This window comes from Pinus tabuliformis, chromosome X (genome assembly GCF_031772625.1).
Source record: "Pinus tabuliformis cultivar Carrire ecotype Pingquan chromosome X, CPIR1, whole genome shotgun sequence".
Taxonomy (NCBI): domain Eukaryota; kingdom Viridiplantae; phylum Streptophyta; class Pinopsida; order Pinales; family Pinaceae; genus Pinus; species Pinus tabuliformis.
The window spans coordinates 112,161,729-112,180,305 of NC_142308.1; the positions used below are offsets into that span (position 1 = coordinate 112,161,729).

The 18,577-nt window shown below is 35.4% G+C and overlaps 1 protein-coding gene and 1 pseudogene across 1 annotated transcript; one reads left to right on the forward strand and one right to left on the reverse strand.

Moving 5' to 3' along the window:
• Positions 1 to 12,669: 12,669 nt before the first annotated feature.
• Positions 12,670 to 14,313, forward strand: LOC149138679 (hydroxycinnamoyltransferase-like). Its single transcript, XM_089448982.1, has 2 exons — positions 12,670 to 13,129; positions 13,199 to 14,313. The coding sequence occupies exons 1-2, from the start codon at positions 12,689 to 12,691 to the stop codon at positions 14,192 to 14,194; spliced, it is 1,437 nt and encodes a 478-aa protein (XP_089305108.1). The 5' UTR covers positions 12,670 to 12,688; the 3' UTR covers positions 14,195 to 14,313.
• A 2,292-nt stretch (positions 14,314 to 16,605) lies between these two features.
• LOC149138680 (LRR receptor-like serine/threonine-protein kinase SIK1) overlaps positions 16,606 to 18,577 on the reverse strand; it is an 87,516-nt pseudogene continuing 85,544 nt past the window's right edge.

Here is an 18,577-nt window from a genome sequence, read left to right on the forward strand (position 1 = left end):
AGTTCTTTCCATTTAAGATGGGAAATATGAAAATGGAGGAATATGGAAGAAAATTCACCAAATTACTGAAAAAAATTTGTTTAATTAAAGATGAAAAAAAGTACAATGATTTGTAAAAGGGTTGTCGTCATTCTGTGGTGAAAAAGATAAAATTTAAAGATCCAAATACTTCCACGAAGTTATGTAGAAGGCAAAACGCTTTTATCAACGGAGTAAGAATAAGCTACTCTTCCAAAAAATTGGGGTGACATGAAGAGGGCCAAGTTGGAGCAAGGAAGGAAGCGATACATACCTTCATTCTTCAATGGTAGATTTAAAAACAATCCACATTCAAGAAAATTATGCAAACATATTTACAAAACAAATATTATTAAAGAAGTTGTGATTGTGTCTAACATCTCTTGGATTATAAAAGAAGTGATAAAATGACCCTAACAAAGTATCAATTATAGTATCATCAAGGTGGGAATTATTAAAATTTATGACAACGATTAAAAGAAAACTACATTGTATAAACCAACATTTTGTTCAAGTAAATATTTGGTAGTTTCTATGATGGGTGGAAATTCATGTAATGAATGTACATGTGCCAAATTACCTAAAAATACCATACTTTTTGCCATCTGTATTTCCTTTACACATTGTTATGCCTTAATAGCATAATTTGTGTGGTGTAAGTGTTTCTTTTATTATTTTGTAACATTACTTTTTTGAAAACTATATTTTATATACTCGCAATTAAATGTTAAATTTAAAAATTATATAATACTTATAACAAGAAATAATTTCATAGAGACACTCTATAATTTAGTCTGGGGGAGATGTTTTAATGTCTGTAAATGAGTGCAAACATTTAAATGTTGGTTCAATATGAGAGAAATGTTGTAATATCAAATAATAATAATAATAATAAAACATAATATTGGTAGATATATGTATTATGAGGGTTTTAATAGAAATACAAATAAGAATGTTTTTTTATTTTTTTCTCTCTGGGAAGAAGCACTTTATAGCCCAATATGGCAGAGATGTTGTAATGTCAAAATAATAATAATAATAAAACATAATGTTGGATCAATTTAAAAAATAATAAACCTTTTCAATTCAAATTTGTTAGGTTACAATGTTTTTTCCTGTTGAGAGCCAGTCTATAACCTAATATAGGAGAAAAGTTATAGTGTCAGCCCAATATGTGAATGTGAGAGATGTTGTAATGTCGGTAAATAAGTGTGAACATTTAAATGTCTAGCTTAATATATTAATATATTACAGATGTTGTGGTGTCAAAAATTAATAATAATAAAGCATGAAGATAATAAATTGATACAATTAAGTTTGACATATTGTAATTCTTTTATTAATAAAATTTAAAAAATTTATAGGGAAAAATCATTAATACATGTCACATTAATATTAATTTAAATAATAATAATTCATATTTGAAACTATCAAATTTTAGAACATTAATTAATAAATATGTAAAAATTTAATACATTTAATTGATAACCATTTAGTTAAAACTAAAAACATTTTTAAATATAGAAATGTGAGAAATATATAAAACACAAATAATAAATATAAATTAAAATCGATTCGATATATTTTAAGAATTCAATATGTAAAATAAATTATATATATATAATCAATGCTATACATATCATATTAAATAAATCAAAAAATTTATAAAAGATATACATATGTATGTATTTTTAATAAAATAAAAAGTAATAATATTTCTAAATATAGATATGTGAAATTTCTATAAACAAAAATAATATTATTAAAAACTAGTATAGTCCTATCTTATCTCAAATATACCACGCTTTGAGAGGAACCAAATCATGTTTAAACCTTTTTTTCAAATTTTATACTCAATAAAATATTTTTATGATAAGAAATTTGATCTCTTTTAAAACTTAGGTAGATCCGGAGTTAAAATATGTGTATACTAATATGATGAGGAGTGGTCTAACGAGGTGGAGGAATTACACCAAAAGTGGCCGAAATCCGGGCAAATCTTTTTTAAAAATTCTTGTAGAGGTAGTATTTGAATCATGTTTTTGATGGTAGAAATAGATTCAGCACCATAAAAAACGTCTAAGACAGCTAAAATTTTGAAGTTTAACAACTATAACTTGAATGTACAAAAATCCTTCCCGGATTTTCTTTAAATATGACTGGAATTTCCATAACTTTCTGAGCAACTCCTCCGCCTCGTGAAACTAGGCGATATAATGATAAATCAAGTAAAAAAATTAATACTGATCAAAAAAAATATAATACTATATCTTAGTTAAATATAAATATAAATAAACAAAAATATATTTATATATAAGAAAGAGATATATTTAATATATATAGTTAAAATAAATGAATCATACTTGAAATACATATGTCAACCTTAGAAATGTATAAAAATATATTTTTAATCATAATAAATAATACAATACTATATTTAATTTAATTATAAACAAAAAATAATCCTAAATGGGGAATTTTTAAAGTAAATGGGTAGGGATAGGTTTCCACTATGGGGATGTGGAAGCCCACCCTCACAAGTATATTAAATGACAATCAAGTTATTAATACCTCACTTGAGATAAGAGGTATGTTGGATCCTTAATCCTAAGACCGTGTACCACAGTGGCCATGTCATTCTACAGGAAAGCCTTGTCCTCAGGTGGGAGATGAGTGGCACATCTATCTTTATAAATCCGACTCTCCTCGTAGTGTGAGCCTACCTAAATTGTGATATTGGACAACCCTTTGTATGTTCAATTGTTATATCCTCAACTTAGATATTTCTCTATGGGGTCTCTGGCAGTTCAATCCAGTGAAAACTTGTTAGGCCATTTAATAATTTCCATTATCATTCTTAGTAGTTGGAGTCTTAGTCGAATTCTTCAACACCCTGAGCATTACTGGGGAACTTTCTCCTCATCCTCCTAGTTTGTAGGTCAAGGTTCACAGTTTCCACTCCTGGGCTTATATAAGTTACATGCAAGTCAGAGCATCGGGTCACACGTAGGTGACAATAGCTCATTTTACACCACCCTTTATGGAAGCTAGAGTCCTGCAACGTTTTGTGGTTCAAATATTATCAGACTATGTATGTTTTCTTATCCAATTTTTGTTCTGACTTCCTGAATTAAATTTTTTTTTATTATTGGCCCATTCTTTCTCTATTGCTTGGTGTTTTTGAAATTCTTTTCTCTGAACATCTGAACTCTCTCTGCCTCTTTGGCTAGTGGGTGATTATAGAAATTTTCAGGTAAAAAATCGGCCTTAAAAAAATGTACAACAAAAAGAAAATTTATCAAAATTAATAGGATTTAACTCGTATTTTTAACTTATCTCCCTACGATTTTTACTCAAAGTTTGAATGGGAACACTCGTTGTATGTAGAATTTAATTTTTTATCCCAGGAGTACCATGTTGCATACTATCAATAATGTGAAATACATGGAAAAATGTGATTGCAATCATATTTTTCATGTAGTTTACATTTTTTGTGTAGTTAGATCCATCAAAAGTATGAAACATGGGTACTCCTTGGACGAAAAATTAAATTATACATCCAACAAGTGCTCTTGCTCAAAAATTAAGTAAAATTGTATGGGGTAGGTTGAAAATACTAGTTGAAATATATATATATATGCCCTCCAAAACTTGATGAGGTAATCTAATATTATTTTATTATTTTTACAATTATTTTATAATATTTTGTAGGAACCCCAATTTAGACCTCAAAATTTCTCTAATGACTCACCTCTTACTTCCAACCTCCCTTTCCAATAGTCATTCTTGTTTCCATCTGCTTTCTCTCTCTGTTACCTTGCAATTGACTAGCAAATTTTCACTCCACCCTCTTGAATCTTGCTCTTCCTTCTTGCTTTCATACTCGCACCCCTCCCTTACCTGACTCCTTTTCTCAAGGTCCTTGCTCACCAGTTTGCCTTATCTTCTATCCTTCTCAACATTTGTGTATGGTTTGGTACATGCCTTGATGGGTGAATGCATCCACTGAAGAGCTACTTATTATTAGGAGTGAGCCTCTCGGGGAGATACATATATGAATCACAAGCTTTCACAATTTGTTGCTCGGTTTTGAGACCTCATCCCAGGTCCCATCTAAGAGGAACTTTCTCACATGGAGTGTGAAGGGGTTTCCAATCAACAACAACTTTTAGATATGGAAGTCCTAGTAGATCTAATTGACTCAGTGCTAGATGTCGAACATACCCATGGTTGTCTTAATTAATACATGTATACCATTGATTTGAATTTACATCTTAAATATCCTCTAAGTAAAATTTTGTTAGATCATTTTGAGCACAAGACTAACATCTTACACTCCCTAGATCACCTCCGTGGTCATCTCAAAAACATCAATCAACATATGAATCACATTGAATACTATTTGGGCATTCCTCCACCAGTTTGCAACGCCACCAGAAATATTAGAGACTTGCAACACCACGAGAACTATTAGAGATCTAATTTAAGCTCATTGTTATGCATTCTAACTTGTTTTTGCTCAATGAGCTTTTTTTGGATTATATAATTCTCTCGAAATGGATTTTCAATTTTGTCTCTCTATGGAAAAACATAATTTTAGGTAAGTTCCAATGTCCCTCATGAAAAACTATTGTAACATGTGTAGAACATCCATATAAATCTCACTCTAAAATAAATGTAATATTTCTCTATATTTAAATAATTATAATTATAATTTTATAAACAATTAACTAATAAAGAAAACAAAATTTTGATGATGTAATTCCTCCGTCATTCATATATATATAATTAATTCCAGAAATGAAAGAATCATGCATTCATTTAAAAAATGAAGTAAATTAATTAGGAAAATGTGATGACCAATTCGATCCTTATTTTTTTTTTTTCCGAAGGTGGTAAAACCTATCAACTCAGGTGTCAAACCAACAGTGAGGACAGCCATCTCTGGCTGCTATCCGCGAATGCTGGGTTTGACTCATCACTGTTAAATAGGAAAACCACGCCACCTGGCATAACCCTGCTGGTGGTCCGTAATCGGGAGCAGGCTCTCACTCCTGCCAGATGCCTCTGGGTCTTGGGCCGTTAACCTGTTTCCTTACGTCCGAGGAAGACGAGCTCTTAGCCAAGCAGAAGCAGTTTTACGGCATACTCCAGGCCGAACCAATTCGATCCTTATTATTATAATAAATATTTATATTATTTTAATAATAAATATTTATATTATTACGAAAATAATATTTACACAAAAAAACAGCACCTTCCACGGACTGACTTTCACTCAATTTTATTTGACGAAATAATGTATTATGCGTTGATGTAAGCAGTGATTCAACGGACGAAAAAAGGTTTACAAAACGGAAATTGCTTCATTCAATGTACCTTCTTCTAAAATAGAGAAATATAAATCTTCTCATTTATCTATAATTATTTAATTAATTAAAATTATATTATTAAAATATTTTTTCTATTTATTAAATTATTTATTTTAATATCATTTTCTATATGTAGCTCATCATTATAGTAATAATTATTTAATTAAATAAAATTATATTATTAAAATATTTTTCTATTTATTAAATTATTTATTTTAGTGGTTGTTAACCTCTACTGAGACTAAATTTTGGTCTATTGAATCTAAAGAAACAAATTATTTAATTTGATTTAAGATTTTATTCCTATACTCAAAAAACTTGGAAAGGAGCCTTCCAAGCTCACTATAATTTTGATATCGTAAAAGGCTAAAAAAGTCGATATTGTGACAAAAATTATTTTAATATCATTTCATATATGATGATGATGATGATGGTTAACGTCCGCTGAGACCAAATAATGGTCTATCGGACCTAAAGAAACAAATTATCTATTTTGATTTAAGATTTTATTCCTATGCTCAAAAAGCTTGGAGAGAAGCCTCCCGAGCTCACTATAATTTTGACATTGTGAAAGGCTAGGAAGGTCAGTATTGTAACAAAGATTGTGAAACTGAGATCTAATGTGGTTATACGTGGGGCACTCTAAGAGGAAGTGGTTTTCATCCTCGATGTTCCTATTCTCACATATATGGCAGATCCTTTCCGTCCATGGCGTTTTAGGAACTGCCCAACGACCTGTTTCACTATGGAGCTCATGAGAATTCGTTCTAATCTTTGCTATATTAATTTTCTTCTTTGAGCTAGTTAAAATAGAGAGATACTTTTGATCTTCTAGAGTGGGGTTGATGACCTTCTTATAATAACTTAATTTTCTTTTAGCCGCTAAGTCTTTCTCACACCACATTTTTTCTTTGAACTTAGAAGTAGCAATATCTTTATTTTCAGATTCGTTGTCATTGATAAAATGTTGAATGTTTTATGAAAAATGACCTTTACAATAAAGAAACTCCTATTTAATCAAATAAAATTATATTTTTAAAATATTTTTTCTATTTATTAAATTATTTATTTTAATATCATTTCATATATATACCCTATCATTATAGTAGATAATTTAAAGAAATAATCACACACTTTCGTTTTCATGGCGAGATTTTCAGATTCGTCGTCATTGATAAAATGTTGAATGATTTATGAAAAATGGCCGTTACAATAGTGCCAATAGCCATCTGTCAACCACGTTTTATCTCTCATCACGTGTTTCCTACGATTTTGTCGTTCTGTAACGTCAACCTAATCCTGACACACAACCGACAGCGACGGCTCCATCGTTCCCGCAACAGGCGGACCTCAAAAACCAGTTAAAAACATGATATTTCTCCTATCGATTTCATGTCATCCGCGTCCCGACACGTTTCCTGGGGAATCCGACGTGGCTATACATTTTTTGGGTTGGAATTTTGACAGAATTTGCACGTCATATCACTTTAATAATAAATATTAAATTAATTTTCATAAATAATTTATTTTATTTGGCTCTAAATTATTTTTTATAAATAATTTATTTTATTTGTTTTCGGTCGATTTCTGTGCTCTTCTGGCCTGGGGAGGCGCTGAGTAACAGGATCGACAAATCTAACGATCAATATTATTATTGGGATCCATGTGAAATAGTAAGGGTTCGATGTGCTGGAATGACTCGGTTAATTTGCTTGGTGAGCGTTTCTTTGCATGATGATGTGCAAATATTAACATAATTTCATGTTAGTATGAGTTTTTGGAATTAAGAATTTGGGTAGTATATTAACATAAATTTATGTTGTATGAGTTTTTGGAATTAATGAATGTTGGGAATTTGGGTAGTATATTAATATAATTTTATGTTGTATGAGTTTTTGGAATTAATGAATATTGGGAATTTGGGTAGTATGGGGAATGACTAAAAGTTCTAAAATTTATAAAAAAGGTTAATAGAATTGTAATATTATATAATAAAAAAAAGTTAATTATATAATTTATATAATAATCAAAATTAATATTGAATCAAAATATTTAAATATTAAAATTAATTTTAATATATAAATAATAAATATATAATTTCTCTTGTATAATTTGGGTGTTTTTCTCTGTGAGTCTTTCCCCTTATATATTATGACACATGACAAGTTTTTGAAACAATTTGGATTAAAAATACAAAGGAACAATTTTACATATGTTTCTCTAGTCATTCTTAATAGAAAAAGTAAATCAACTCTAATGTTTAAGCATTGACTCCCACATACAATATGCATACACAATCTTCTGCGATATATATACATAAACAACAAAAGAAATACTCATCATCATGACATCCTAGATATCGCCCTTACATCAAGGTGCCACATGTGTCCTTAACCTATCAAGAAATTGCTCCAATTTCTCAATTAATGATATCCTTGTTAAGGATGTCTTTGACCTTTTCAACTTAGGCTCATGTTTTGTGGGAAGTTCTACCCAAAAAATAGTCTTCAACGCTCTCGAAACTTTCCCAAGCTCCCTCCCATTGTAGAAAAAGGAAAAAAAAGTCAATACGCAATATCCACATTCACCAAAAGAAAAAAAAATGATACCCCCTTAGGTCGATACCCCCTTGGGTGGGGTGGGGACGAGGAGGGCCAAAGGGTCGAGGGGATTGATGGAAAAAAGTATGGGTTGAAGAACTGGTAGATTAAATTATAAAGATCAAAAAAGAAAAGCCTATGGGCAGTCGGGCCAAGGGGCCGAGGGAAAGTATAGGCCGAATGGCAGATTAAAATATAGAGATTTACCAAAAAGAGAGAACCCAACAAGGTTGGGAGGTGGGTGGTTGGAAGGTGGGGTGAAGGGAGACCCGTTTCAGGAGACCCCCCCAAGGTGGGGCCCCATCAAGGCCAAAGGCTCAAGGCTCAAGGGAGGTTGTGATCCAGGTGGATGTTGGTGGCCACCCACCTATCCCATTTGGACCCCCACAACTGTCTCTTTCAGTTTTTCAGTTTCTTTAATTATAGCACAGTTTACTATTTTTAGCAGTTTTCCGGGTCCTAAACTTCCGAAGCCGTTTTGAGGTCCTAAACGACATTTTTGGGAAATCCATCACCAGCGATTTTTTTGATAAAAATCGTCTTTTCCGTCGTAGTCCTCGGAGAGATCTTTCCAACGGGCTATCATGCGCGTCAAACAGAGATAATACGACCAATTCGCGACCCCGAAAAGTTGGTTGTCCCCCCAAAACGGGGCCCACAATTTGGCGTTTCATCTTCTAGGGTTAGGTTTTGGAATGTGAAGGGTTTTCCATTGTTTCTCAATAATAAATAGGCATTCGAGCCTCATTGTAAACACAGTTCAGGACAGTTTAGAGGCATGTAACCACCACATCTCTTCTCAGAGATAAGCTACCATCGCCCTAGCTGGTTTATTTCTATTACTGTTTGTAAGCATATTTCAGTATTCTCCATTAATGAAATGAAGTATTATTTCCGCTGCATCTCTGTATTTATGGTTATCGCATCTCTATATTTATGGTTATCTCTCTAATCTATTGCGTTCCTGCTTAAATTCGGATCAGTGGTATCAGAGCGGTCTGCTTTTTCTCTGTTTTTCTTTGCATGTCCCCAACGAGGTCGGGATATAAGGAGTTAGGGCTTGAATTGGTCGAACCTTTACAAGACCAGCCTCGCAAATCTCGACGACCTCCCATGGTGGATGAGAAGAAAGACGAGGGGGCAGGAGATCCTATCAGAATCTTGCTCGAGGAAGCCCTCGAGCGGCAAAGGAACGCGATGATAGATAGGTTTGCGCAGATCCTTCAACGGCTACCCAGAGGCGACACATCGGCTTCCAACAGCTACTCTGGAAACACCACACCGTTTAAGGTACAAGTTAATTTTGAAATCCCCATCTTCGAGGGTCAAATAGACGCAGATGCCGTAGACAAATGGTTAAATCTGCTAGATGGGTATTTTTCTGTTCATGAATTTTCAAGTCGGGAAAAGATTGTTTTCACTCTTCTCAAAGCAGCCCCCCACGTCAAGGACTGGTGGGAAACATACTTCGAGCAGAAGGATGAAAGTACAGACTCACTATTTTCAGCCGCCCCCACTTGGAATGACTTCCGGGATGCCATCAAGGAGCAGTACTACCCTGTCAAAAGATATGAGGAAAAATACATCAAATGGACCACACTGCGGCAGGGATGAGACCAAGATGTGCCAGAGTTCACAAATATTTTTCATACCCTTCGCACATAGTTGGGTATCAAAGATTCTGAGCTGCATCTGGTACTCAAATACCGCGGCTGCCTACACAGATACATCCAAGAAGAGATGGAGTTCTTGAACATCTCCTCACTCGGCACAACATACCAATACGCTGTCAAAATCCAGCAAAAGTTCAAACAGAAGAAGCGAGACTTTGGATCTGCAAATCCAAAGCCCAAAGAACAAAGCCAAGGCGGGGTGACCCAAGACAACCCCTCAAAGCTGCAAGAAAAGAACAAGACCACGAAGCCGAAGAAGGACACAGAAAAGTGGTGTGAGTTCCACAAGAGTCCCACTCATAACACAAGTGAGTGTCGGACCAAGCAATCGCTGGTGGCCGAGTTGAAGGCTTCCGAATTAGATGCATGTTCCGACTCTGAGCCAGAACCTGACAAGGGGGATGGCAAAGGGAAGCAAATCATTGATGCGGATCCTAGTGCCACTGTTGCCACTGCCAAGATCCAGAAGAATGAGCGCGAAGAGCCAGAGGAGGGGGAACGCCTTTTCCACTCACAGATGTGGTTGAAGGGTTCGTTGCTGCAATTCATTGTCGACAGTGGCAGCCAAAAGAACCTCGTTTCAGCAGAGGTCGTGAAGCGGTTGGGCCTACCAACTACGCCACACCCACAACCGTACAGTATCGCGTGGCTTCACGAAGGACGAGATCTCAAAGTTCGCCAGCAGTGCCGCCTTCCCTACAGCATCAAGGCCTTCACAGACGAGGTATTGTGTGATGTTACACCTCTAGATGTTTGCGATGTACTATTAGGCCAGCCATACTTGTGGAGGCGACATGTTGTGTATGAGTCAAGGCCTCGTGTTGTCATTATTTCTTTGGATAATTCATTATACAGGTTACTAGAGGTAGCTCCACTACTGCCACCTCTTTGATCACTGCTAAGAAAGGCAGCAAGCTCATCTCACAGACTAGGAAATTTATTTGCTGTCTGGTTCGCTCCCAAAGTAAGGGGAAGATCGTTGCTACATCCATGACCCCCACGAAGGGTTCCTCCACAACAGCAGCAACAGAGGAATACAGTCATGATAGAACACAGGAACAACTTCTCCTTACTCAGAGGGGTACCACACAAGTTTTAGGTGGGTGACAAAGTTTGGTTACATTTGCAGAGAGAGCGCCTTACCAGAACCCATCAGAAACTCAGACCACTTCGACATGGTCCTTACACCAGTAAGAAGGCTACGAGCAACAATGCTTTGAAGCACAACATTCCTCCATTCCTTCGCTTGCACCATGTGGATCGTCACCGACCATGCTCCCCACCATTTCTAGACACATCAGAGATTGCAGAACAGCTCACCAGAGACCCAGCTCAGCAGAAGCTTCCTCATCTCAGGGAGGAACTCAACGCAATGGGGACCATTGCTTCCTAAGGGGGGAGGAATGATCCAGGTGGATGTTGGTGGCCACCCACCTATCCCACTTGGACCCCCACAACTCTCTCTTTCAGTTTTTCAGTTTCCTTAATTATAGCACAATTTACTATTTTTAGCAGTTTTTCGGGTCCTAAACTTCCGGAGCCGTTTTGAGGCCCTAAACAATGTTTTTTGGGAAATCCACCGCCAGCGATTTTTTGTTAAAAATCGTCTTTTCCATTGTAGTCCTCGGAGAGATCTTTCCAACAGGCTATCATGCGCATCAAACGGAGATAATACAACCAATTCGTGACCCCGGGAAGTTGGTTGTCCAACTCACCCCAAAACGGGGCCCACAATTTGGCGTTTCATCTTCTAGGGTTAGGTTTTGGAATGTGAAGGGTATTCCATTGTTTCTCAATAATAAATAGGCCTTCGAGCTTCATTGTAAATACAATTCAGGACAGTTCAGAGGCATGTAGCCACCACATCTCTTCTCAGAGATAAGCTACCATCGCCCTAGCTGGTTTATTTCTATTACTGTTTGTAAGCATATTTCAGTATCCTCCATTAATGAAATGAAGTATTATTTCTGCTGCATCTCTGTATTTATGGTTATCGCATCTCTATATTTATGGTTATCTCTCTAATCTATTGCGTTCCTGCTTAAATTTGGATCAGGTTGATGTAGGTCAAGGAGGGGCCCCATCCTACTTAATGATGTTGGATTAGGGAAGATTGATGAAGGTCAAGGAGGGGCCCCATCCTACTTAATGATGCTGGATTGGCCCAATCAAGGCATCTGGGGTGCCATTCAATACATAGTATCGACGTTCATGAGAAGGAAAAAAAATGATACCCCACCTTCCAACCACCCACCTCCTAACCTTGTTGGGTTCTCTCTTTTTTGTAAATCTCTATATTTTAATCTGCCATTCAACCTATACTTTCCCTAGGCCCCTTGGCCAGCTATCTATAGACTTATCTTTTTTAATCTTTATAATTTAATCTACCAATTCTTCAACCCATACTTTTTCCATTAACCCTTTGGCCCTACCCCACCCCACTTTCCCATACCAATTTTAAAACTCATAAGAAAACAAAAAACATTAAAACAATTTCCCAATCCTCTAGAGCTATTACCTTGTAACAGAATAATTATCCTTTCATATTACCTTGTAACAGAATAATTATCCTTTCATTCTACTTACTTTATTGAGAAACGAAAGTATGTTGAGCTATTTAAATAGTTTATATAATTATCCTTTCATTCTACTTAGTTTATTGAGAAACGAAAGTATGTTGAGCTATTTAAATAGTTGAAAGGACGTTTTCTCTTTGGATATATGAAGAGCTAAAGAGGTAGGACCAGCTATCTTCCAGCGTAAAATCCCACGACAAGATATCATTTATGAAATATCACATCTCTTTATATATTAAAATTAACTATTTTTAAATGTTTAATCACATAATAAATTATATCTATTTTTAAATATCACTAATTATAAAATATCACATTTATTCATATATTAAAGTATAACTATTGTAAAGAGTTGAACCAGGCCCAATCAATACGAGATCTTCAATCAATAATTTAACGAACCTACTTTTCGGTATATCTTAAATTTTGGTGGTTTGTATCCTGCGGCCATGGCAGGAGTCCAAATGAAAGTAAAGATATCGAGGATTTCCACTGTTGCACCAGCCATGCCTACTGCTAAGCATAGCATGTTCCTATCTGCCATAGACATTAGTAACATACCCTCTAACAACATGGGAATACTTCTTTTCTATAAAATACCAGACATTACTGCTGCCATGGATTTTCCTACTATGGTGGAGAAGCTGAAGACAAGCCTGTCGTTAGTTCTGGTCGATTTCTTTCCATTTGCAGGTCGGTTGGATATGAAGGGACGAGAATCAGGTCGGGCCCAAATTGATTGCAACGATGAGGGAGTGGAGTTCGTTGAAGCAACCATCGACATGGCATTTGAGGATGTGGAAATTGATAATTTTCAGCACAAATACTTCTTCACGGAACTTGTCCAGATCCGCCATGGAAAGGATGACGATTCACTTCTCTCAATACAGGTATGAAAAATTCACTCGCTTTCCATTTTCCTACGGATAATGTTTCAAAAGTAACGATGGCTACTGCAGGTCACTGCTTTCCAGGGAGGCGGATTTTGCATGGGAGCCAATTTTTATCACGGAATTGCAGACGGGAATTCCTTTTCGCATTTCATGAGCAGTTGGGCAGAGTGTAGCAGAGAACTTCCAATTTCCAAGAGTCCTCACCACATAAGAACAGTTTTTCAGCGCGACAATGGAGATCGCGCAATACCCAACCTTTATTTGAGGGCTGAAGAAGTTATCACCGATTTTATTAAGGAAGCGCAAATTTTCAGGTTTGTTCGAGATAATCCGCTGGCCATAAAATATTCAGAAATCAATTCAAGCGTTGTTGATGGTTCAGTGGAAAACAGGAGCAATATTATCCAGAAATCTGTCGAAGAAGAAACAAATCTCGAAATCTCAACTTTTCATTTCAGCGAAAAAGTAATTCAAGCTTTGAAGGAACGATCCGGCGCTTCAACTTCATTTGTAGCAGTTTCGGCGCAGTTTTGGAGATGCGTAATGAAAGCTAGACAAGTTCCAGAAAACAAGCCTGTTTATTTTAGAGTTCCTATTGACTTCAGAGGGCGGGTAAAACCGCCAATGCCTCCAACCTATTTTGGGAACTGTATATGCAGCGGTATTGCCCGGACAACGGCCAAACAGTTATTGGAGCAGGATATCGTGTTTGCTGCGGCTCTCATCCAAGAACTCATTTTTGCCTGTGGCACAGATGTGCACATCAATAATTTTGTAGACTTCGTTGAATCTCATCTTGGCAGCGGCAACATTGACCCAACTCTTGGAAATTTATGTAGCGATTACATTGTAATGACATCGATGTCTCCCAAATTTCCTGTTTACGAGATCGACCACGGATGGGGGAGGCCAGTGAGTGTGCAGGCTGCTTCCTTGAAAGGAATTGGACAGATGATGTTGTTCTCCGGAAGAGAAGGAGGAAAGAGTATTGCAGTGTCCACCAAACTCCCTCACCATCAGATGGAATCTCTGAAACAGATGCTCATGGTTATCCCCGATTGATGATGTTTCTTTTCTTATTTCGTGTGTAGCCCTTCTTTCTTGCTGCACATGGGAGTTGTTGAATTTGATTCACTAATAGAGATTAAACTTCTATTAAAAGTAGTTGCATATAATGAGGAATCTTGTAGTTCTATAATATAGAATATAATGAGGAATCTTCTTGTTTTCTAATAGATGTCTTTGGAATACCATTTTGATTATTTTCTAAAATATTTATTTGATTTATAATTGGATTTATGTTAATGAAATATATAAATTTTCAGAAAATTAATTGAATTAAAAATAAGACTAGGGAACCGCTAAAGGTAATAACACTCGGATCCATGCTAATAAAATATATAAATTATCAGAAAATTAATTTAATTAAATATCAGATTAAGGAATGGCTAAAGATAATAATATATTTTGTCTTAACTTCAAAATACCATCACTACTACATATAGGGGGTTTAAGACAATATTTGAAACATTTTTTTTGGGTAAATTATCTTAACTTGACACAACAAAAATTTGTGTATTGTCTTAAATATTGTCTTTAACTGAGTGTCTCAAATTATTGTTTTGAAAAATTGTCTTTATAAAGACAATGCATAACACAAGCATTATTGTCTCTTAGGAGACAATGCCATATTCGTCTCTTAGAGACAATAGTTGAGATTAAAGACATATTCTCTTTATAGAGACAATGTCTTTAATCCTAGATATTGTCTCCATAAAGACAATAAAAATATATATTTAAAGACAATACAACATCACTTTTGTCTCTTTCGAGAATATAAAACAATGAACACAGAAAAATATCTCATCAATGAAATAAATCAATATAAAAAGTATTTAATTAAAAAAAAAGCTACAATATCATTAATTAATTCGTGTTAAGACATAATGAACCTCCTTCTTACAAGACAAGTGCTCTTCCATTGAGCTAATAGCCTTTAAAGAGTTATGCGAGTACTTATGGAACCTAATTTGCACCTAACCTCAACCCTATTGAAGGTTCTTAGCACAAGGAGCAAGCAATACAATTATTCCATGACCCAAAGTATATGTTTGCTTCAATTAATTTCACAAGAGTACATACTAACTGCTATAATGAACACAACAACCTTGAATGAGTAACGGATTTTGCACCCAACACTAAGACCACAAGTATCTCTGATGGTTCCAAAATGACTTTGGCAACATTATTGTACCTTGTGCAATGGATGTTTCAAAAAATCCCTTGTTTGATATTATTATTTGTAATGTATGTAAATCCAAAGTATTGATTCATCATATAATTAAGTGATTTTCATAAAGAAGTATCAGTTTCCTCACTAAATCAGCTACCATATGTTTGATAACAAAGATAAAAGAGAATTTGCATCATATTAGGTGGATAACCTATTCATTTTTCACACGACAACACCTATTCGGTTGAAGAAATAACATGTGCCAGTCTGCCATCTATTATCAATGTCAATCTAATCCACCCCATCCCTCACACATAAATAGTTGAAGCAAAACACCTAATAAACACACATGATACCCATTATTGCCATGTTTAAATTTCACATTGTGTACAATTCACCTCAAAATTTCAAAACACAAAATACAGAGGATTTTCCATTCTATCTTGTTGGAACTTTAATCCAACAACGTAGAATATGCATAAATTCTCTCCTAAATAGGAGGTGCAAACCCACCTAGGGTGCATAGTTTCCTAATAACTATTGAAACCCTACTTGAGAACATGGTTTTCCTATGGAGATTATTTCAACCCCAAAGCTTGGCAGGGGAAAAATCATCAAACAAATAGGGAAAAGAAGAAAGATGAAAACAATACTCACTTCTCGCAAGAAAAGCTACATTCAAGGTCTGATATTTAATAAAGAAACATACAATATTCTTCATGTACACATATACCCGCCATTAACAATTTTAAGCGTATACATTGTTGTCATGCAACGAAGGAAAGATGACTCCATTCTAGACCAGATCAAGCCTTTGTATTTGAGGGATGAGGGTTGACAAAAGATGCTCATTATTGTCTTGTAAGATGATTTGTATCTTCTTTCAACAATGTTTCACATCTTAAAGCAACAATATTCAAGTTCATGTTTGGGTACTACACAATTTCCTATTGGATGTCATATATAGGTTGCTAAACTTCAATTAGGCAACCACTCGAGCAACATAAATGTTACAGATATTCTAACTGGCCACTTTGCAAAACCACGTACAAAGCATCAGCTCATAACACTAAGAACTCTCATTTTATCTAACTACCAAGCTCTGAATTTTCTAGTAGACTATGTTCCATAAACAAAATTTCCAAATTTGAGCTTTGGATGTAAGAGACCAGCTTTATTTTCCACTCGCAACAATATGGAAGAATGGACAATTGGATACAATTTTGATTGTGAGCTCCATCTAAGCCTTCTTCAAGCCTTCGTAATATACAAACAATGTTATGTGAAATAACCTTGCCAAATCTCATAAACAAATGTGCATTAGAAGTGTTGCTTGTGTTCCTGAGAAATTATTTGTGATTGCCTTCCACGTACTCATCCAAATATATCCTGTAGTTGTTGTTGGGGGATGGTTGGTTTAATTATATACCTGAAGCTTGTTTAGAAGCAGGTACTAATGAATAAAAAGCTATGGTAAGCTCATGCATGGTGGGATGGTAAAAAGGTTGTCTCTTTGTGCAAAGAAATGCAAGATGGAAGACCTTTCTTACAAGCCCAAGACCTGTGCAAGTTGCTGCTACTTCTTCGTCTATAGTTTCCCTTACTATATCATTATCTACTTTGATAAAATCTGTATTCAAATGCCCATGTTAAATAAACCAAGGTTATTTCTTTAGTTTATTTGTCCATGCAATATCCCAAAACAAACTAGCTTCATAATTAACAAAAGGACAATCCCAACTGAAGCAAATTAAGAGGCATTATCATCTTACCAATTGAAAAAAATTAGAGTCATTATCCACATCTTTCCTCCCTATTGTTAGCTCTAAAAGAACAATTTCATAGTTGTACACATCATACTTCTCATTAAGCCTAGATGTCCTTACATATTCAGGGTCAATATAACCAATGGTACCCATAACATAGGTAGAGGTGTGGATTTTTGCAAAAGGGATACATTTGGCAATGCCAAAGTCAGAAAATGCACTTCAAATTGTTATCTAAGACAATGGTAGAAGTTTTTATATCTTTGTAAATAATACATGGGTTATAGTCATGATGGAGATATGTTAGACCTTGTGCAGCTCCCAAAGAAATCCTTAGACGCGTGTTCCAATCTATCTTTATTGTCTTTGAAGATCCTAAATAAAAAATGCATTGCTTGGATTATCCAAGTAGGCCATTAGAAATCATTCAATATATATTAAAGGCTGGTTAGTGTTGGCATTTTGGCACAGGTGTGGCGCTTTGATACAGGTGTTGTCCTTGATGGCAACTCTCTTTGATGACAGATCTCTGTTCAGACTACAGAATGAAGAGAAATCTCATATACACAGGTTAATCAAGTCCAAGTTGCGTATACACGCAGTCTATATGCATACTAAGTCGCGTATACGCAGTTTATATATATACGGAGGCGCGTATGCACGCAGATATATGAACAGAAAAGGGCGTATATGTCGGGAAGCTTCCCTTTGGTCCATGGTAGTTAGTCCTCGGTACTTGAGCCTATGTATTTGGACCAAAGTATCTCGACAGATGTGTTGATCCCTAGTTTCTAAGTTGATGGTATTGAATTTCTACGGTTTGGCCCTTGGTATTGAGCAAGGCCTAAGGATATATAAGGAGGAGAAGATCATTAGGCAAATCATCTTGAAAAGGCTTGAATATCTGAAGAAGAAAGAGATCTGGTATGCAGGTTCTGGGTTGCTTGATCTAAGCTAAGGAGAGATCACTTCGGTTGATGGAAGACTAGATCTAAGGATAGATCGGGATCTAATGATTTGAAATGCACTATTATGATATGGTTGATTATGCGTATTTCTAGATCTGCATACTGACGCAATGTTATGTTCTGGGTCTAACTGATGTCTGGTACAGCTGCAAGTTGAGAGAATTTATCTTAAGATCTGTACGCAGGTTGGCTTCGGTAAAAGTGCGTGTATACGCGGGTTTCTCTCATTGAAGTAGCGTATATCTTTTGGAGCTTGATTTTTGGGTTACAGTTGGATCTGACTGTTATTGCAGAGTTCTGTAGTCTGCTCTGTGTTCTGGTAACTGGTGTTTGACAGGGTTTCAGTGGTTCAGTGATTGATGATGCTAGTATTGGATGTTTTGTGCTTCAATGATTTGTTGTGAAAGTTGAATGAATTGTGGTCTTCAGATTGTAACGTTGTGCTTCAGGAATATCCAGTCTGAAAATGTATGAAAGG